This window comes from Dama dama, chromosome 15 (assembly GCF_033118175.1).
Source record: "Dama dama isolate Ldn47 chromosome 15, ASM3311817v1, whole genome shotgun sequence".
Classification (NCBI taxonomy): domain Eukaryota; kingdom Metazoa; phylum Chordata; class Mammalia; order Artiodactyla; family Cervidae; genus Dama; species Dama dama.
Window position 1 is genome coordinate 65,775,212 of NC_083695.1, and position 22,101 is coordinate 65,797,312.

Genomic DNA, 22,101 nt, shown 5'->3' on the forward strand with positions numbered 1-22,101 from the left:
CTCATCTGAGAGTTGGAGGTAACAGCTGGCCTCCCCACTCCCAGCATGGCTGCGGGGACTGCAGGGGAAAACTCTGTGGCCCCTGTTTGCTCTGCACCACCTGGGTCTCTAAGGCCCTTGTTGCAATCCCTGGGGAACAGGTATGTTTAGAAACTTAGATTATTTTCCCTTTCACATTTCAGAAAGGTAACACAACACACACCCTGTTTATTATATAACACCCCCAGCAGGAACCAGGGCAGCACCCTGTAATTAAACACATTAATATTTCTGCAGTGAAATATATGAATATCACACCAAGTGGGATAAATAAAGCCCATAAATAGCTCACATCAGCTCAGGACAGGTTTTGCTATCAATTCACTTTCCCACAAACTTAAAAAAAGCACTTGAGGCTTTCAGAGCGTTCTGGGTTTCAGGACTGCAGGAGAGGAGCACGGCTACTCCCCAGGCAAGTGGCAGCCTTGTCATTGCCTTCTAATGCCTGGGGGGCCTCTGAGGATGGTCCTGCAGCTTCCGGATGCCCAGCCTTCACAATAGCGAGCGACCCTTGCCCTTCTCTGTCAAACCAGGGCCTCTTGAGACTACACCTCAGCTTGTCTAGTTCCCCCTGAAATTTGACCAAGATTAAACTCAACCAAAGCTTGGGCTGGGTGAGGAAGCAGCTCTGGCAGTGGGGGCTCTGCAGACCTCTGATGGGCCCCTCTGCATACAGTGGGAAAACTTTCTCAAACCTCTGAGTCCCTGCCTTAGCTAGGCAAGAGGAAAAAAAACGAGCCCAGGGTGACTCGATCCCCCTCTGTTTGCCTAATTACCCCCGATTCTTCCTGCTCACATTTCCCAAAGTGTGTTTAGTGGAATCTGGTCTCTCTGAGCTGCCTGGAGAAACGATTTCATGATTATCTGAGCTCAGGAAAGACTGCACCTTTCACCCCCCACTTGGAGATTTTCAATGGACACCAGTCTATCAAAACTTTGAAAAGTCTTGCAGTATATTACAGGCTTAATTTCACATAAGCCAGGCTTTCCCAAACATACTCAGCCATGGCACCCCTTTTTGCAGCTCACCTCTTAGCATCCTGCAGAACTACCACTGTTCTGTGCAAATTGCTGCCCTGGGGTGTTGACATCAGGCCAGATGCTGGGCTTTGTGGCCAGAGGCATTAGGGTGACACGTACTGTTAGCCTCTTCCCTAGTTCCAGTCTCCTGGCTTCTGAGCTGACCAGGGACGCCCCAAAGAATAAACTAATTAAGGTAAAATGTGCAACAGTGATGCAGAGCCTTGTAGATCATAAATGGGAACGGCAAAATCAATGGCAGGCCTTCTGCAGGCAGAGGCCTGGAGGCCTGGGCGACAGGAGGGATGGGAGCCTGTGATTTAGGAAGAGCAAACGCTCTGGCAGCTGCAACCTGGGTAATTAGGTGTGTCAGGAAGACAGATAAACAGTGAGCTGTGCGGGTCGATGGCACTGGCAATAAACACCCAACACTGGCCCCTGGCCCATGTCAGCGCGTAATCCCACCTTCAGGCTCCTTGTAGCTGCACTCTGCCCTAGGGTCCCTCACTGAGTCAGGGTCAGCAGCTCGGGAAGGAGAGGGCAGAGGGCCTCTCCTGGGTCCTGGGGGAAGATTCCTAGAAAGCAGAGGCCTGGGAGAAACAGAGGGCGTTCAAGGGCAGGGTACGGGGCTCTAGAGGTCACATCCCCTGTGAGGAACAATCCTACCCAGAATCTGGCATGTTGGCACTAAGGGAGCTTTGAAGGTCTCAGTGTGTGCATGCTGTCACTTCAGTTGTATCTGATCCTTTGGGACCCCATGAACTGTAGCCTGCCAGGCTCCTCCATCCATGGGAATTCTCCAGGCAAGAATACTGGAGTGGATTGCCATGCCCTCCTCCAGGGGTCTTCCCAACCCAGGTATTGAACCCGGTCTCTCATGTCTCTTACATTGGAAGGCGGGTTCTTTACCACTAGCATCACCTGGGAAGCCAGCCCAATGGAAGGGCAGCTGTGGCAAGTGCCAGGTGGCAAGATACTGGGAAGGCCCAGTGGAGGAGGCTTGGGGCCCCCCACTCCCTGCCTGTGCTGGGGAGGCCCCAGGGAAGTAGGAGTCTCGGTCCCTGACTCTGGGCACTTATAGTTCATTAGCGGACAGGAGGGTTACAAAAAGGAGATGCCATGGGACTGTAGTAAAAATAAAACTACTTAACATCCCAATAGTGATTTCTATATGCCATGAGCTTCACATACATTCACTCACTAACACTTGCCACAAGCCTACAAGGTAAGTACTATTTTCAAGACCAAATTACAGATGAAGGACCTGAGGCACCAGAGGCAAGGCACCAGAGGCAAGGGGCTCCACAACTAGCAGCGCCCCACAGAGATGATAGGAGAGTACATCCCGGAGATGCAGTGAAGTCAGTCACAGTGATCGGGGTGGGCTTCATGACAGAGGAGGCACTTGAACCGGGACATGAAGCATCAGAGGAACAATAGCACAACTCCAGTGTGCAGAGCACCTAGTATAGCCAGGCTCTGCATGAAGCACTTTTTTTTTTTTTTAACAATCATCATCTTGCCTGAATCTCACACTGCCTTGAGAGGCATTGTAGCCCCATTTTACAGATGGAAAAATTGAGGGGGCAGAGAGGTTAATTTCCCAAGAGCTAGTGTGTGGTGCAGACAGAGTTAAACCCAGGTCTTTCTGACTCTGAAGCCTGCACTTCTGAGCACTGCACCCATGGCTTGTCAGGTAGAGAGGAGGAGGGAGGGTGCTAAGGGCAGGAAGGGAAACACAGACAAAGACATAGAGGGGACACTGAGTCTGCCTAGAGGTGGGGTCTGTGCAGGGGCAGGAGGAGAAGCAAGGCAGACCAGGAGAGAGCCGCTAATCCAGCACTGAGGCCAAAGGAGGCACGGGTGGTTTCTGATCTGGGGAAGACAATGTTTCTGGAAGATTCACCTGGCAGTGGAGTGAGGTGTGGGCTCACAGGGGAGATAGTGAAGTGGGGAGGCCACTTCTGTAGTAGCTCAGGCACGAGAGGTAACAGGGGAAGTGGGGAGAAGCGCTGGGTTCCAGAGGCTAGGGTAAGAGGTGCAGTGGGTCAGAGCAAGTCCACGGTGTGGGGGAGTGAGGGAAGTGGGTCACTGGGCCAGCTGGGGTGGGAACAGGAGCTTGGCATTTTCAGGGATCGTAAGGTGGCCAAGAAGGCATGCCCAAGAGCTCGCTGGACACGACGGATGGCAGTTTGCAGAGAAGGGAGGCTGGAACTGGAGTAAAAGGGAAGGCCCAGGGCCACAGACTCAGTCCCAGGAAGGGGACACATTTGGGCGTGGGAGGGAGAAGAAGGGACAGAAGTGGAGGAGTCACCAGACAAATAGAAAACAGAGAGGTTTTGCATCGAGGGCACTGGTGTCAATCAAGCAAATGGTCTTCAATTCACCACCTTGTCATCTGCACACCCAACTCGACCCCCAGAAGTCATCTTAGAGCCACTGGGAGGGTGATTTTTGGCTACAAAGGGCTCTTCCTAAGGATTGTTAGCCTGAGTGCCTCCTCCCTCAGTAGCTGCCCCCAACCCCGGGAGATGAGTCTGATAACGGTGGCAAAGAGAAGGGTGGGGCAGTGCGTGTGGTAGGGCTGGGGGCTCAGCCTTCAGCTACATTCTTAACGCAAAGAATTACTGCCAAGCAGCAGGGTCAGGAGCTAGCCAGCAACATCCCGGGCCTGGGTTGAACTTGGGCAAGTCATGAATTTGTCTTTTTCTTGTGTATAAAATGTGATAATGAGAATGACCGCCTGTTTATCAGATTGTTGTGAGGATTAAACTAGATAATGTAAACAAAGTACTTAGAACAATACCTGGCTCGTAATAAATTCAATAAACAATAAAACACTGTCATCACCATCACCACCTTCACCACCACTATCTTCCTCCTCCTCACCACCATCATCATGATCGCCACCATCATCATCCAGGTAATTACAAGGCATGACCACTGCAAATCCGCAATAAGCCACACCCCAGAAGACAACTGTGACATTAAGTATAAAATGCTTTATAAGACTTAGTGGAAAACCAGCAAAGAAGTGATGGCCCTAGGGGAAAAAAGAACTGGCTCTGGAAAAGGATATTTTAAAAAAGAAAGAACCCAGGCTTCCCTGTGTCCCACCCGCACACCCTGCCCCTAGTATAATTTCAGACCTCAGTCTTCCTTCCTCCATCCCAGGGAGAAGAGGAAAATCCGAATAACTTCTGCCTAGTGCTTCACTCACATTAGCTCAGTTGGTCCTTTCCATAGTCATGTAAGGAAGATAGACTCTTTGAGAGAGAAATTGGGGCTCAGAGGCTTAAGCCATTTACCTAAGATTGTTAAGCGGCAATGCTGAGCCTCGAATTGTGGTCTGACTGCAAAGCACCCCCAACCCCACATATTAAAGAGCTGGGAGGACTATGTAAAAAAGTATGGAGGTTCCTTAAAAAACTAAAAATAGAGCAACCTACATCAGTCTTACTCCTGGGCATATATCCAGAGAAAATCATAATTTGAAAGGATGCCTGCACTCTGATGTTCATTGCAGCACTATTTACAGCAGACAGAACTTGGAAGCAATCTGAATGTCCATCGACAGAGGAATGGATAAAGAATATGTAGTACATATATACAGCGGAATATTACTCAGTCATAAAAAGAAATGAAATAAAGCCATTTGCAGTGGCTTTGAATGAACCCAGAGATTGTCATATAGAGAGAAGGAAGTCAGAAAGAGAAAGACAAATGTTGTGTAGTATTGGTTATATGTGGAATCTGTAAAAATGGTAGAGATGAACTTAGTTGTAAAGCAGAACAGAATCACAGATGTAGAAAAAAACACTGTTGCCAAGAGGGGAAGAAGGGGTGGCATGGGAGATTGGTGGGATGAATTGGGAGATTGAGATCGATATGTATACACTATTATATATAAAATAGATGACTAGTGAGAACCTGCTGTAAAGCCCAGGGGACTCTACTCAATGCTCTGGTGACCTAAGTGGGAAGGAACTTTAAAAAGAGTGGATATAAATGTAACTGATGCACTTTGCCGTACAGCAGAAACTAAAAGTAAATAAATAGCTGGGTAGGAGCCAGTGGAGGGCTGCCCCAGTCCCTGAGGAACCTCTTTTTGTGTTAGGACTGAGGAAATAGGCTTCAGGGCTGTATACACTATTTTTTTTCCCATTTATTTTTATTAGTTGGAGGCTAATTACTTTACAATATTGTGGTGGTTTTTGCCATACACTGACATGAATCAGCCATGGATTTACATGTGTTCCCCATCCCGATCCCCTCTCCATCCCATCCCGATGGGTCTTCCCAGTGCACCAGCCCTGAGCACTTGTCTCATGCATCCAACCTGGGCTGGTGATCTGTTTCACCCTTGATAGTATAATTGTTTCAGTGCTATTCTCTCAGAACATCCCACCCTCGCCTTCTCCCACAAAGTCCAAAAGTCTGTTCTGTACATCTGTGTCTCTTTTTCTGTTTTGCATATAGGGTTCTCATTACCATCTTTTTAAATTCCACATATATGCATTAGTATACTGTATTGGTCTTTATCTTTCTGGCTTACTTCACTCTGTATAATGGGCTCCAGGTTCATCCATCTCATTAGAACTGATTCAAATGAATTCTTTTTAATGGCTGAGCGATATTCCATAGTGTATATGTACCACAGCTTCCTTATCCATTCGTCTGCTGATGGGCATCTAGGTTGCTTCCATGTCCTGGCTATTATAAACAGTGCTGCGATGAACATTGGGGTACACGTGTCTCTTTCAGATCTGGTTTCCTCGGTGTGTATGCCCAGGAGTGGGATTGCTGGGTCAAATGGCAGTTCTATTTCCAGTTTTTTTAGGAATCTCCACACTGTTCTCCATAGTGGCTGTACTAGTTTGCATTCCCACCAACAGTGTAAGAGGGTTGCCTTTTCTCCACACCCTCTCCAGCATTTATTGCTTGTAGACTTTTGGATAGCAGCCATTCTGACTGGCGTATACACTATTTTTTTAAAAAATTTATTTATATATTTATTTATCTGGCTGCATGAGGTCTTAGGTTCAGCTTGATGGATCTTTTTTGTTGTGTCATGTGGGCTCTAGTTCCCTGACCAGGGATCAAACCTAGGCCCCCTGCATTGGGGGCGTGGAGTCTTGGCCACTGGACCACCAGAGAAGTCCCAGGGCTTATACTTATTACGGTGCTGCTTTGACAGCCTTATTTCATTCTCGCTTCTTCTGAGGCCACTTGGGAATGAGGCATATGGTGGTGGGGGGGCAGGGGGCCTGAGTGGTTCATGAGCTCATTTCCCCAAATGTGGTCATGCTGGGTGAGCTGAAAATCTGGGGCTTATGTCCAAGGGAAATACAGCTGGAGATCAGGGGACCCTAGGATCTATTTTAGGTCCTATAAACTATTATTTATTTTTAGTTTCTGCTGTACAGTTAAGTGCATCAGTTATACATATTCACTCTTTTTGAATTTCCTTCTCATTTAAGTCACCATAGAGCATTGAGTAGAGTTCCCTGGAAGAACCTGATGGTTCAGCAGCAAAGAATCTGCCTGCAATATAAGGCACCTGGGTTCGATCCCTAGGTCAGAAAGATCCCCTGGAGAAGGGAATGGCAACCCACTCAGAATTCTACAGAATTCCATGGACAGAGGAGCCTGGCAGGTTACAGTCCATAGGGTTACAAAAAGTCAGACATGACTGAGTGATTAATGCTTTCACTTTTTCAGAGGATCCTAGGAAAAGAGAGTGGAGCCTCAGGGCAGTGTATCTCAGGCTTTACCATGCACAAGAAGTCCTGGCCATCTTGATAAAATGCAGATTCTGGTCTAGTAGGTCTGGGATGGGGCCTGAGATCCTGCAAACTGATGAGCTTCCAGCTGTTGCCAGTGCTGCTCAGTGGCAAAACATGCTTTGAGAAGCAAGGGACAGAGCATCCTCAGATACTGTGGGAACAGGGCCTGGGTGAAGAGCTGTGGACAGTGGGTGTGCTCTCCATGCAGACGGCTCACCTGCTGTGGAGGCAAAAGAGGCTGAAAGTGCAAGGCGCCCCTGATTCCCTTTCTTCTCTCTGGCACAGTGACTGATGTCTCCTCTCTGAGAGGTTACAAAAGCCCCACTGAAGGCCTAAATATAATACGGAGCTCAGAAGCCATCAGAGAAAAGAGTGATAAATCCAAGCTCATAAAAACAAAAACGTTCCGCATTGCAAAACCTACCATGAACAAAGACAAAAGAAAAATGACAAACAAGAAGAAACTATGTGCAACTTGTATCACAGACAGAGGCTTGGTTTCCCTAATTTATAAGGAGGTGTTACAAATCAATATGAAGAAGGCCGATAATCAATAGAAAAAAATGGGCAAAGGCTCTGAGCAGACAAGAGACCCAAATATATAAAAATATGTTCAGCCTCACTCATTTTAAGAAAAATGAAAATTAAAACTGAATTTAGATACCAATTTTTCCCCCATCAGATTAGCAAATATTTTTTAAAATGATGACATGAGTTGGTGAGAGAATTGGTATGGGAGATGCTCACTGGCATGCGGGCTGATGGGAGTGTAATTAGGACTGTCCCTTTGAAGGACAATTTGTCTGTGCCTATCAAAACTGCCTCAGTATACTCCTTCGATGCAGCAATTGCATTTCTATGAACTTACAGACACACCTGCAGCTGTGGAGAATGGCATGCAGTACAAGCTTATTCATTTGGTGGTTTGCAAGCAATTTAAATATTCCTCAATAGAGGGCCAATTCAGGGATTGGCAAATCTATATAATAGAGTACTATACAGCCATAAAAAGAATGAGAAAGCTGTCTGTGTGTGGTTGTGACATAATGTCCAAAATCAGTTGTTAAATAAAAAAGTAAGGGGCAGTGCTGTGAGTAGTACTATTTGTGTAGAAGAGGAGGGGGGCGTATGCAGACTGAAGATGGCAGATGGGCAGTGACCATTCTGTTGAACTGAATGAATGAATTAAATTGTGGGGCTCACAGTCCATACTGGCCCAAGTACTACCACACTCCTGTTACCCCAGGCAGGTCACATGGGCAGGAGAGCTCAAGGCCAAGCTCAACAACAGCCTGGGTAGTCAGTGCAGGACCCTGGGGGGAGGGGCTCTGAACAGGAGCTGCAGGGGGTCCTGGGCCCCTGGGTTGTGGATGGGGTGCTGGAGCTGGCTCTTAACCCCCTTTGTCCTGCACAGGCTCCCACCTGATTTTTTCAGAGTGGTGTTGCCTGAAACACTGGCGTCAGTGTTGCCTGAAACTGTAGTACTTTTCCAGGTCAGTTAAGCCATCGGCTGCTTCCCTTGCTCAGACCTCTTGGGATTGTGGTCAGTCCTCCTTTGCTCGCTCCCTCTTACCTACTTTCCAATTATTAACCCTTGAGCTGCGTGCACTTGACACCCTTGTTTGTGTGGGGTCTTATTTACATGATGATCCTTTCTTCTTTCTGCTCCTAGAGTCTCTTCCTTCAAGCAGCCGGGAGCGAGGCCCATGGTGCTTTTGTCCAGGACATTTTTAAAGTCTCTGCCTTTCTTCAGGCCACAAAATTATAACAGCAGTTGCTTAGAGAGCAAGCATTAAGTCCTAGACACCATAATAAGTGATTTTCATTCATTAGTTCAGCTGTTGAGTTGGATATACGTATTAATGTTTACTAAGCGGCATAAGTATTTCTTTGGTCATGGAGATACAGCAGAAAACAAGACAAAGTCCCTGTCCCCATGGTATTTAGCAGAAGACTGGAAAGATGAACAGCAAATACACAGCATACTCTCAGACAGTAGTAAGTGCTCCAAAGAAAAATAAATAAAGCAAGTTAAGAGCATAGGGAGTGACAGGGAAGACACATCTGAGAAGGGGCCTGAATGAAGGGAAGGAGTGAGTCCTGAGAACAATGGTGGGAAAAGCATCTCAGGTGGAGGGAACAGCAAGTGCAAAGGCCTCAGGTGGGAATGAGGCGAGCAAGAGGAAGAGGGGAGGAGAAGGAGTCAGAAAGGCAAGCTGGTTCACATCTGGAGGGGTGTGGTAGGTGATGGTAAGACTGTGGATACAGTCTGTGGAGAAGGAGTTAAACTCATGGAGTTGATACGATTTTGCCTGTTCTACAGGTGAAGGGGTTGAGACAGAGAGGTGTCGAGCAACCTGGGTATTCAAGGACTCAGGAAGTGAGGGGCAGATCCCAGGCTTGTACAGGCTGACTCCTAAGGCCACTGCCAGGATGCAGGGTCCCAGCCCTCTTCCAGGGACTCCAGTGCTGACTCCTGAAGGCTGGCTGAGGGAGAGGGAGGGGCCCCCGTTCCCCAGGTCCCTCCAGTACTTGGGCACAGGCTGAGGGAGCCCCAGTCATAAGCCATGGGCAGGTGTGGGCTGGCTGGGGCTCCTGGAGAGGATCTCAGGTTCCTCATGGTGGGCAGGGTGGCAGTGGCTGAGCCTCAGGCCAGCTGGACCCAGGGAAGTGCTGACCTGGCACAAAGGTTCTGGCTCCACTCTACCCGCCCACTGTCGATGAATCAATTGAATCAGTCAACTGAAAAATTAACTCGAACCCACAGAAGGCCACTGGGAGGTACATGCCTGGGACTAGGGCTGCAGGGCACTGTCACCCTCACCCCAGCTCTGGGGGACGAGCTCCAACCTCTCCCAGGCGAACCTTCTGGGGGCTCCATATGTCTGCCTCTCCTCATATTTCCTCTGTTGGCAAACCTTCTCACAGGCCTAATGGCATGTGCCTTGTCTGTGCTTCCTGGATTTATTTATCAAGTTTTAACTGTACTCTTAGGATGTTCAAGTTCTAGCTGGGCCAGAATGGGGCACAAAATAACCAGCACAGGGACTTTGCCCTCGACAAACTTAAGATTTCACAGGGCCAGGAGAGGAGGGTCAGCTTCCTAGAGAAATAAAAGGTTGCACTGGGGAGAGAGGGAAGGATTTTTGTCAGTTCATTCACTGGGGCATCGTCAGTGCCTAGAACAGTGCTTGGCATATGGTGGGTGCTCAATAAGTATGTATCCAGTGAATGAATGTATGAGTGAGTGAATGGGGTGATGATTAGACTGAGTATGGAACCAACACGACTCTAGGGTATTGCTGTCAACCTTGACTGCACAGGGGAATCACCCGGAGAGCTTTCTGATCTTCCTGCTGGACTGACCAGGATGCTCCCTGGGAACTGGGAGCGTTAAAGCTCCTCAGGGAAGTCTCATGTGCAGCCTGGGCTAAGCACCGTGGCTCTTGGATTCACTACAAAACACTCTAAGAGGGTGGGAGGGCTGCCGCTTCAGAGACACCTGATAGGTCCCAGCCCAGGTGCTCTGTGTTCAGTGACTGGAGAGAGTCTGTCCCCTTCCTTTGGCATCGTGCCCGCCGAGCCACTGTTAAACACCCCCTGCCACAGTCCTCCCCACTTCGGCTTCCCTCTAGCCGGGGACTCACCCCTTCCACAGCGTCCCTTGCCGCTGCTCCCCTCCTGACCTTGCCCCACATTAAAGAGTTGATCAGCCCATCAATTAATTGTGTCCTAATCCAATCTTGGCTTGGTTGGAGAGAGGGCAGTAAATCCAGCTGGGTAATCATGCCTTGATATTTGTGTAGGGATAATTACTATCTCTCAGGCCTCACTTGGTGGCAAGATGAGATGAAAACCCATAAAACACCACTCGGGGCTGTGGCTCATTGTTTCTTGGCTGCACAAGGCTGGCTGTCAGCCAGTCAGCTCTGCCTGCCCCTGTCCCTCCCTCTGGCACCAGCCCCAACCCCATCCCCTCCCATTCAGGCAACTGGCAGGGCTCAACAGCAAGGGCAGTCTGGGGTGGATCCTGGCTTGGGCTCAGACACCAGTAGGGGCAACAGTATAGCCCAGGGTAAAGCCACTGTGTGTGTGTGTGTGTGTGTGTGTGTGTGTGTGTGTGTGTGTAGGAGGGAAGGTGATCACCTGACTCCAGGAGCTTGGGAGTGTGCAGGACAGTGAATGCACAAGTCTGAACTGCACAGTGGAATCCAGAACAACCCAAGAGGCTGCCACCATCTGGAAGAGTCCAGGGCACGTCCAACCTGGCCCCACAGGGACATGAGACTCTGCATCCTTCAGGAGGAAGTGTGGCTTGGGACGTCCCTGCAGATGTTATGGCCCCATGGGAGCAGACTTCTGTCTGCAGCCCCGAGAATACAGCCTCCCAACTCATGGAACACGGAGCGCCAACTGTGAGCCTGGCTCTCTACTAGGTGCCCAGGGCCTCAGATTGAGTAAGGCCATAGAGTGTGCTGATTAAAAGGATGGATCTTGAGGCAAACGCTTGGGTCTGAATCCTGGGGTGTACAAATTGTGTGCCTTGGGCAAGTCATGTGACCTCTTTGTGCCTCAGTTTCCTCAACTATAAAGTGGGCTATACCAGGACCTACATACTTGAGCTGTTGTAAGACTTAAATGAGATGACTATGGGAGATAGTGAAGGACATGGAAGCCTGGGGTGCTGCAATCCATGGGGTTTCAAACAGTCAGACATGACTGAGCAACTCAACAACAAGAAGACGAAGCACTTAGACCCTCACCCTGGCACCGAGTTAGTTAGTTCAGTCACTCAGTCGTGTCCGACTCTTTGCGACCCCATGAATCGCAGCACGCCAGGCCTCCCTGTCCATCACAAACTCCCGGAGTTTACTCAAACTCATGCCCATCGAGTCGGTGATATCATCCAGCCATCTCATCCTCTGTCGGCCCCTTCTCCTCCTGCCCCCAATCCCTCCCAGCATCAGGGTCTTTTCCAATGAGTCAACTCTTCGCATGAGGTGGCCAAAGTACTGGAGTTTCAGCTTCAGCATCAGTCCTTCCAATGAACACCCAGGACTTATCTCCTTTAGGATTGACTGGTTGGATCTCCTTGCAGTTCAAGGGACTCTCGAGAGTCTTCTCTAACACCACAGTTCAAAAGCATCAATTTTTCGGCACTCAGCTTTCTTTATAGTCCAACTCTCACATCCATACATGATCACTGGAAAAACCATAGTCTTGACTAGACAGACATTTGTTGGCAAAGTAATGTCTCTGCTTTTTAATATGCTGTCTAGGTTGGTCATAACTTTCCTTCCAAGGAGCAAGCGTCTTTTAATTTCATGGCTGCAGTCACCATCTGCAGTGATTTTGGAGCCCCAAAAAATAAAGTCTGACACTGTTTCCACTGTTTCCCCATCTATTTCCCATGAGGTGATGGGACCGGATGCCATGATCTTAGTTTTCTGAATGTTAAGCTTTAAGCCAACTCTTTCACTCTCCTCTTTCACTTTCATCAAGAGGCTTTCTAGTTCCTCTTCACTTTCTGCCAAGTAGGTGCTACTAAAATATTAGTTATTATCATCATTGTTACTATTATGTAGCCTTCTGGGCATCAATTTCCCTCAGCCATTCCTTGGGATGTAGGACATCACTACTCAAAGTGTGGTCCCTGGATCAGCAGCAGCAGTATCGCCTGAGAGTTTGTTAGCAAGGCAGGCTCTCAGGCCCCAGCCAGGCCTGCTGAGGCAGAATCTGCATTTACACAAGAGCCCAAGTGACATGGGATGGTCCTCTGGGCTAGGACAGCCCCCAGGTCTGTCTTTCTCCAAGTTGTGTCCCCAGCCCCGAAGGCTTCCTGTCTAGCAGGGAGCAGGTACTAGGCAGGAATGTGGGGTGAAAGAAGGAGCTCACTTGAAGGCTTTGGGTGCCCCTGAAGGATTTCAGAGCATTTTAGAAAGGCCCCCTGAAAGTACTATGGAGGGCTACGCCAGGGGGTGGGGGTCATCTTCGGGTGATGGGTGTGAGAAGTCCTGAATGACTGAGTCTCACAGGAGCTGGGGGAGAAGGGAGGACGGGTTACTTAGGAGGATGGGGGGCCGCTGTGACTGGAGGGCAAAGAGGACATATGGTCTGAGGGAGAGGGACTGGCCTTCTGCTCAAGGCCTCTATCGCCAGGCCCCAGGGTTGGGAGGTGAGATAAAGCTTCATGCGTAAGAGAAGAAAGGGCCTCCTGGGGGTGTCGCTCTTGGGTCATTGCTGGGACAAACCGAGGTCCCAGAGGTGGCAGGGCCTGGCCCTGGGGAAGCTGGTGACTGTAACCTGGTGATGGGAGGAGGAAGGTGGGAGCCTCCTTCCTAGGGAAGGCCCAAGGCCCGCAGCCCTTACCTGAGAAGGCGTTATTGGTGTTGAGGAAGTAGATCTCCTCGCGGCCGTCCCCGTCAATGTCACAGGCTGTGACCCCAATGGCGTTGCCCTGACGGTCACGCAGCGCGTAGTACGGGGAGCTGCGCTCATCCACCGCGATGTTCACCAGTCGCTTCTGGGCCCGATCGTACTTCAGAACCAGGTTGGGGCCATTGTACCTGGAGGAAGGCGGAGGGAAATGTTGGGGAGGAGCGGCTGGGCCCGCCTGGTTCCACCCGACCAGAGCAGTGGGCTCAGAGCCCTCCTGGACAGGCCAATGTGGGGACATAATCTGTCCCAGAACATTTCCAGGGAACTTCTGGCAGCCTTGTCTTGGGGTCTCTGGGCATCTGACGAGTGTCCCTGAATCAGAGGTGGACTTCAGCAAAGTGAGAGTCAACAGGGCCCACGTGGGATGCAATATGGGGAGCAGGGTGGTGGAGGGGAGTGGGCAGCCAGTGATGAGCCCTTATCATAGGCTTTGCTGAAGAAAATAAAAAGCAACGTGACATTTATCTTACCCGTTTCAATGTAAAAGTCACTTTCTATTTATGATCTCATTAAGTTTAACAACAAATGGGCTTCCCTCATAGTTCAATTGGTAAAGAATCCGCCAGCCATGCAAGAGACCATGGTTCGATTCCTGGGTCGGGAAGATCTGCTGGAGAAGGGATAGGCTACCCACTCCAGTATTCTTGGGCTTCCCTTGTGGCTCAGCTGGTAAAGAATCTGCCTGCAGTGCTGGATATCTGGGTTCGATCCTCTGGGATGGGAAGATCCCTTGGAGAAGGAAAGGCTACCCACTCCAGTATTCTGGCCTGGAGAATTCCAAGTCCATGGGGTCACAAAGAGACACGACTGAGAGACGTTTACTTTCACTTTAAGTTTAACAATAATCAAGTGAGGGAGGCATGGGTGGCTGCATTATTAACCTATTTTGCAGATGAGGCAACTGCTGAACTTCAGCAGTGTAACTGGGGCTCAGAGAGGTGGAAGGCCCTTCCCCAGGTAACAAAGGTGCTGTTAGGTGCTGGGACTTGAACCCAGGCTCTCTCTGCTGTCCCAAGGGCCCTCGGGTAAATGAGACCTAGGAACACAGAAGGCTTTGTCACTGAGGTTTGGAATGAATCTCTTAAATAGTAGCATTACGAATGCATCTAAAGTCATCAGGTGGATCTTTTTTTCTCTGAGGAACAACGCAAAAGATTATATTGCTCCTCAGTCCTCGTCTCTCTCTTGTCTGACTCTCCTGTAGCCACACTGGCCTTCCTGCTGAACGCTCCTGCCTCAAGGACTTTGCACTTGCTGTTCCCTCTGCCCAGGATGCTTTTCCCTGAGATCCACATGGCTGTCTCCCTCATTCACATCCTTCAGACTTTCACTCAGTTGTCCCTTCTTGATGAGGCCTTCCTTCCCACATTTCTGAAACTTGAAATCACCATCATCCAGTATCCCTTACCCTTCAGCCTCCCCATGGCTTTTACCACTAACTGATCATTTTCTATTTTCCTCTTTATCTCTTCTTCCTCTGTTCCCGCTAGAATGTCAGCTCCACGAGGGCAGAACTTTCTGTCTGTCTCCTTTGTTCTGCAAGGCCTAGCACTGTGCCTGGTACACAGTAGGTTCTCAATAAATGTTTGTCTGTCTCCTTTGTTCTGCAAGGCCTAGCACTGTGCCTGGTACACAGTAGGTTCTCAATAAATGTTTGTTGACTCAGAGCCCAATAGCTGAGTCACAAGGGCTTAGGTGTCCCGTGGTTGATTTCTTCCCGGCGCCTTTCCACCTGGAGAGTGGTATGCCCAAGGTCACCCCTAGGCAGCACTGCCAGGAATGTCTGAGGACTCCTCCCTCCTCCTGGAACACCTGCCAGGCTCTCCAACCCCCATCCATTAGTCCCCAAGCTCCTGCCTTTGTTTTAGCCCAAGCGTGTCCATCCTGAGCAGAGTTCGGCTGCCAGCCACTGGACGTCCCCTGCGGAGCACACGGCAGGGAGGGAGGAAAGAACTCTCCAAGGTCTTTGAGAGAAATCACTTCTTGCTTTCCTGAAACACATCCAATTTGGCCCTTTCCTTCGTCACCAAGACACAGAGCCAGTGAAGTTTAGGGGGTGCTGAGTGACTGGCCAGGCACCTTCTGGCATCCACAGTGTGCAAAAGGGGAGCTGAGCTCACTGGGGGCTGAGTCAGCACCCAGTGATGGAAGGTCGTGCCTTAGACGCCTTGACAAACAGTGTCTGAGGGCTGCATGTCGGGGTGTTGTATGACCTATGGGACGTGTCTAGACAGCAAAGACGGAACTCTTGGGTTCCCGACCTGTCAGCAGCTGGCTCAAGCCCTCAGGGACAGCAAGAGACTTCCGGGTGCTAAATGCTAGTCCTCAAAGCCTTCAGGTCTTCTGTTTACCACCATTACTGCTCCTCATGAGACAGTATAGTTCTGGGGCCCTAGGCCTGGCTACAAGCACTTTCCCAGGCATTGCTTCACCTGAACCCCAGTAATCCCAGAAAGATAGTAAAGAAGGGGTTTTCCTAGAAAAGGAAACGGGGGGTAAGAGAGGCAAAGTAGGCTGTCCAAGACTGCACGGCTTGTACATGGCAGCATACGGCTTCTAAAATAACTGTCTTCAGGTCCAATCCTGTGCTTTTCCCACACTGCCTGTGATGCCAACACTCTTTGTCCTTTTTTTTTCTGGTGACCTCTCCCAAAGTAGCGACGTGGGAAAATGCCCAAGAACTTGCCATAAAGTGGAGATAATAACCCTACACTTTACAGTTTATAAAATACTTTCTCATCCTTGATTTCATTTGCTTCTCTGCAGGTCCTGACTCTTTCAGAGGTTAGTTTTGGGACCTTAGGTGGGTCAGTTCCCCTCTCTAGGTGGAGAGTTTCTCTTCTGCAAAATGAGAGTTGGACCAAATCACAGGGTCACAAAGTGTGTGGACACACGTGGGGGTGGGCCTCGGGCCCTCTTTGCTCAGTTTCATCCAGAGCCATTTCTGTGTGGATGCATTTTATTTTGGGGACTTCCCCGATAGCTCAGTGGTAAAGAATCTGCCTGCCATGCAGCGGGAGATGCAGGAGACACGAGTTCAATCCCTGGGTCGGGAAGATCCTCTGGAGGAGGAAATGGCAACCCACTTCAGTATTCTTGCTCGGAAAACATCTCAGTCCACGGGGTCACAAAGAGTTGAACACGCCTGAGTCACTAAACACACACGCGTGCATTTTATTTTATGCATCACATTCCATAAAATGCTGTTTAAACAAGGGATTCCAGAGCCAGCATTTAAAAGGCACTGGACTAAAAGCTGTGTGAGAGCCCTTGCTCTTAAAATAGGGCCTTGAGTCTAACTCACCTCAGGGGAGAGACAGAGTGGGCTGGGCCCCACCCTCCAGGCCATGGTTGAGGGGCTACCGTAGAAAGTCCAGCCCTGACACCACTCCTTCACACCCCCTGTCCCTTGGGTCTCCTGGAAGGTCTCTACCACCCCCCAGGAGCCACTTCCCAGTGCGGGAGAGGTCATGGCCTCCACACCTATTGGAAGCCAGTCCTTTTACCCTGAATGTGGGGTGGTTGGTGGTCACACAAGCTCCCATAGTGGTGGCCCTGGGGTAGCAGATGGCCCTGGATCATCTCTCCTTTGGACCACTTGGGGGTGCTAGTCCCAGTACTCTCTAAAGGGTAGCAGGTGGAGGTGCCAGGCTGGCTCAGGGTGCCACAGAGTCTTCCCCAAACCTACAAGGCAGCCTGGGATGAAACCTGACCCTTTGGTCCCTGTGTCCACCACCACCCCTAGGGGCTACAGACACAAAGCCAAACCAATGGGTCCTACACAGGGGGTCCCAGCAACCCGGGGAGAAAGCTGGGGGCAGGGCACGGAGTTGCCATGCCTTCCATCCACCAGGGCTTCCCTTGGCTGGCTCTGCCACCCTGACACCAGAGCCTCATATAGTCTCCCCCCAGGACAGCCAGCCTCATCTCCTCCCGTCTGCTCCATGGAGCTGACGCTCTAGTTGGCTCCTTACTACCCGGCCTTTCAGGTGGGGGTTGTTCTCCCCGCCCTCCCCTCCTCCCAGGAAGCCTGCCCCCGCTGCCCAGCCTAGATGTGATCTTCTCTTGTTTGGACACCCACAGCATTTTGCACCTCGCTTATTCCCTCGAGGCAGAATTGTTTGTGTTCCAACATCGCTTCCCCTCATTAAAACATATGCTTCTTGAGCCCAGGAAGAATGTGTGTGCATTTCTGCATTTGCTGCGCCTAGAGCCATGCTTGGCAGAGAGAAGGTGTCCAGCAAGTGTCTGAGTGAATGAGTGAGCGAATACAGGAAAAGCATCATGACTGGCACTCATAGAGCAGTCACTGTGTACCAAGCATCCTTCCAAGTACTCTATAACCCCTACCTCATATCACCCTCATGACAGTCCTAGGATTTTACAGATCTGGAGACAGGGGTGTGAGAGGTTAGTCACCGTCCCTCTGGGGTGTCAGTTCCCACAACAGGGGTGGGGAGATGGATGTGAGGCACATGGGGTTTCATGTTTCCCCTAACACCTGCCTGAGCTTGTTGGGCACTTCTAGAAATTCAGGAGGCTTTGAAGCTCAATTGAACAGGCTTAGGAAGTGGGACAGGGTCCCCTGTTCTTGGAAAGCAGCTGTGACTTTATAATATCAAAGGCTAGGCCCATAGGCACAAGTGATTGGCTTGGTGGAAATTTAAAAATCTGCTTGCGAGACACCAGTGGGGCACGACCCATTCTTGTGTGTTTGCAGGCCAAGTTTCGTGCCAGTCCACTGCCATGGACAGGGAGGGGCCTGGGGGTCAGGCCAAGAAGAGCAGCCTGGGCGTGGCGTCCTGGGCCTGCCACTTCCTGGCTCTGACCTCGAGCTTGTCACTCAGTTCCTCTAAGCTTCAGCTTCCTCATCTACAAGTCTGTGAAGATAAGCCAGTGTATGTGATAACACTTGGTAAACTGTGAAGAGTTACACAATCTTAAGTTCTCATCATTATTTAAAAAAAAAAAAGCCAAGGCACCATCTCTCACCCTCCAGAGTGATCACTTTGAGTTTCCAAACACACGATAATGTTTCTCATCCCCAAACATCCCACCCGTGATCTCTCACCTGCTGAGACATTTCTTTATTCTCCTTCGTCACTAAACTCAAATAGTTGTCTTCACAAGCGGTCTCCACTTTCTCGCTGCCCATTTACCTCACCCCAATCCACATTCCAGGCTTCCCAGGTGGTGCTGGTGGTAAAGAACCCACCTGCCAATGCAGGAGATGCCTGAGACAGGGGTTCGATCCCTGTGTTGGGAAGATCCCCTGGAGGAGGGCATGGCAACCAACTCTAGTATTCTTGCCTAGAAAGTCCCATCGACAGAGGACCCTGGCGGGCTATAGTCCATAGTGTCACACAGAGTCGGACACAACTGAAGCAACTTAGCACACGCGCCATCCACATTCCACCTCAACTCCAGTCATGTTTATGCGACTCATTTAACTCCAGTCAAATTTATATCTCAACTTGTTATGGCTGTTGGCGGCTTTCATGAGGCCACAAACAGGATGCCTTTTCACTTCCTTCTCCTGGAGACTCTCAGCAGTACCTGGCACAGTGGCCTGTGCTCTTGGCCACTTGCCTTTTAAAAACACACTCTGCTCTCTTAGCTCTGAGGATGCCATCCTCCTCCGGCTTTCCTTCTTTCTCTCTGGTTTCTCTCCCTTTTCCTCTTTAAAGGTGCTTCCTTCTTTCTCTGCCTCTTAATGTCAGAGTCCCCAGGTCTGGTCCAGGGCTTCTTTCTCCTCTCTCTGTCCCCTTTTACCAGGGCTTAATAGCCATTCCCACGACTGACAACTCCCAAATTTATATCTCCAACCCAAATCCCCAGCCCAAGCTCAGACTCATATATCCGACTGCCTACCTGACACCTTCCCCTGCACGCACCACAGTCATCTCCGACGGAACACGTCCAAGATGGAACTATTGATCGCTCCTTCCCCCTCCTCCTTGCAGTGGGCCTCCAAGTACCAAAGCCAGAAGCCTGGTGTCAGCCTTGGTTCTCCCACCCTCTTGTCTCCACATCGGATTCATCAGTCAATCCCGTCACTTCTGCCTCTTAAAATATTTCAAATCCTTTCTCTTCTTTCCTCCTCCACGGCCACCATCTCTGGAGAGCCTCCTTTCTCTGCTTCCCCACTTCCCCCACCCATCGAATTCCCCCACACCCTACCCAGAGTCATCGTTTTAACACATAAATCAGATCAGCCATTCTCCAGCCTAAAGCCCTGTGGTGGTTTCCCATTGTGTTGGAATGAAACCCAGACCCTTTATCAGGCCTGGGCTGGGAGCCAACTCGGTCTGCTACCTGCCTTGCTGACCTCCTCCAGACACGCCAGCTTCCTTTCAGCTCCTAACGGTCCAGCAGTCATGGTCTCAGCCCTCTGACCAGAACATTCTCCCTCCATCTCCCTCCTGGGCTCACTTCTTCTCATTCTTTAGGTCTCACCTTGAAAGGCATCTCCGAGAGACCCTTCCCTCGTCTATATTCCAGTCGCTGCATCCTCTGCCCTACTCTGGTTTGGTTACTCACTTATTGTCCAGTTCTCCCTGTGAACCATGAGCTTCAGGAGGGAAGGAACTGGGAGTTGCATTCACTTCAGTCTCCCCATCACCTAGGGCATTACGAGTGCTCAGAAAATACTTATAGAGCGAATGAAAGAGAAGGAGCCTGCGCGAAGTACCAGATCATCACTGGGTGGCTGAGCAAAGCCAACTGAGCCTCCAGTCTGTTGCCTGGACTTCGACCTTCTACCTTCATTAGTTCCCAAAATATGTACAAGCATGGTAATGACAAGCAGTAGGTCGAGAGTGAGTGGATGTCCTGGGTAAGGGGGAGAGAGTAGCAAGGTTTTCTAGATAAAGACAGAGGACCAACCTTTTTTCCTGTTGAAAATTGTTGACCCATGTGAAAAAAAAAATAGGCAGCTACACAAAGGGGAAGCCAGATAAAAGGATGTAATGCTTATTGGGTACCTGCTATACACTGGATACTATGCTAAATAGTTTACACGTATCTCATTGCATATAGAGAGAAAATTTTCTAAAATTTGAAAAATATACTATTTTGAAAATTAAGAATAGGGAACTTCTTTCATTAAAAAGGAAATAATGAAAAAATATAGAGCTATCCAACATCATAATCAAGAAGAGATGCAGAGAAATGAGATAGATGTACAGAAAAATCTTGAGAGACACACCAGAATATACAAAATTGAAATTGAGGGGCAGTAAAACCCTGAGAACAGAGAGAAAAACACTGTAAACACAGCTAAAGAGATTTGCTCTTAAAGAGAGACCCACAGAAGGGAGGGTACGCAGACCTAGGGAGAAAGAGAGATCCCTGGAAAGATGCAAAGTTGTGGAAATATCAGCAGGGCTCTGAGACATTGTCACAGGTAAACAACTCATCTTGTGGCCTTTCTGGGAATTTCCTTCAAAGGTTTTTTAAAGATGTGTGGTATTTTCAGAACAACATTTCAGAGTAATGTTGATTACTTCAGTGTTGTTCAGTCGCTAAATCGTGTCTGACTCTTTGGTACCTGTGGACTGCAGCACACCAGGCTCCACTGGCCTCCACTATCTCCTGGAGTTTGCTCAAATTCATGTCCATTGACTCAGTGATGCTATCTAACCATCTCAGTCTCTGCCATCCCCTTCTCCTCTTGTCTTCTATCTTTTCCAGCATCAGGGTCTTTTCCAGTGAGTCAGCTCTTCGCATCAGGTGGCCAAAGTATTGCAGCTTCAGCATCAGTCCTTCCAATGAATTTTCAGGATTGATTTCCTTTAGGATTGACTGGTTTGATCTCCTTGCAGTACAAGGGACTCTCAAGAGTCTTCTCCAACACCGCAATTTGAAAACATCAATTCTTTGGTGCTCAGCCTTCTTTGTGGTCCAACTCTCACATCTGTACATGACCACTGGAAAAACCAGTTTTGACTATACAGACCTATGTCAGCAAAATGATGTCTCTGCTTTTTAATACTCTGTCTAGGTTTGTCATAGCTCTCCTTTCAAGGAGCAAGTGTCCTTTAATTTCTTGGCTGCAGTCACAATCTGCAGTGATTTTGAAGCCCAAGAAAAGAAAATCTGTCACTGCTTCCACTTTTCCCCCTTCAATTTGCTATAAACTGATGGGTCTGGATGCTGTGATCTTAGTTTTGAGTTGAGCTTTAAGCCAGCTTTTTCATTCTCCTCTTTCACCCTCATCAAGAGGCTCTTTAGTTCCTCTTAACTTTCTGCCATTAGAGTGATATCATCTGCATATCTGAAGTTGTTGATATTTCTCCTAGCAATCTTGATTCCAGCTTGTGATTCATCCAGCCCAGTATTTTGCATGATGTACTCTGCATAGAAGTAAGCAGAGTGACAATGTATAGCCTTGTCATACTCCTTTCCCAATTTTGAAATGGTCAGTTGTTCCATATCTGGTTTTAACTGTTGCTTCTTGAAGGTTACTTCAATATCCTTATTTCATGGAGGAAGAAAGTGAATTTCAGACTTTCTGAAAGTCAAACAGCTAATCATTGGACAAAATGTACTGAAAGACAAACGAATCCCTTAGTCTAAAGAAGGTATCAACAAAACCAAGGCTTTGTGCCGAGTCTGGCCTGCTGCCTATATTTGTAAACAAAGTTTTACTGAAACACAAACCTGCTCATTCATGTACATGTTTTCCATGGCTGATTTTCCTATATGACAGAGCTGAGTAGTTGTAACAGACTATATGGCCCAAAAGTAGAGAATATTTGCCATCTGGCACTTTGCAGAAGAGATTTTAAAGGGTTGTCAACTTATGAGTATATTACAA

At 49.1% G+C, this 22,101-nt stretch overlaps 1 protein-coding gene across 2 annotated transcripts in view; it reads right to left on the minus strand.

Moving 5' to 3' along the window:
• The window catches only part of CRTAC1 (cartilage acidic protein 1), a 153,615-nt gene that overhangs the window by 44,532 nt on the left and 86,982 nt on the right, over positions 1-22,101 (minus strand). For both annotated transcript variants that reach the window (XM_061162328.1, XM_061162327.1), the window contains exon 3: positions 13,215-13,411. In XM_061162328.1, the coding sequence (XP_061018311.1) occupies positions 13,215-13,411 (197 nt within the window). The remainder of the gene's footprint in view (positions 1-13,214; positions 13,412-22,101) is intronic.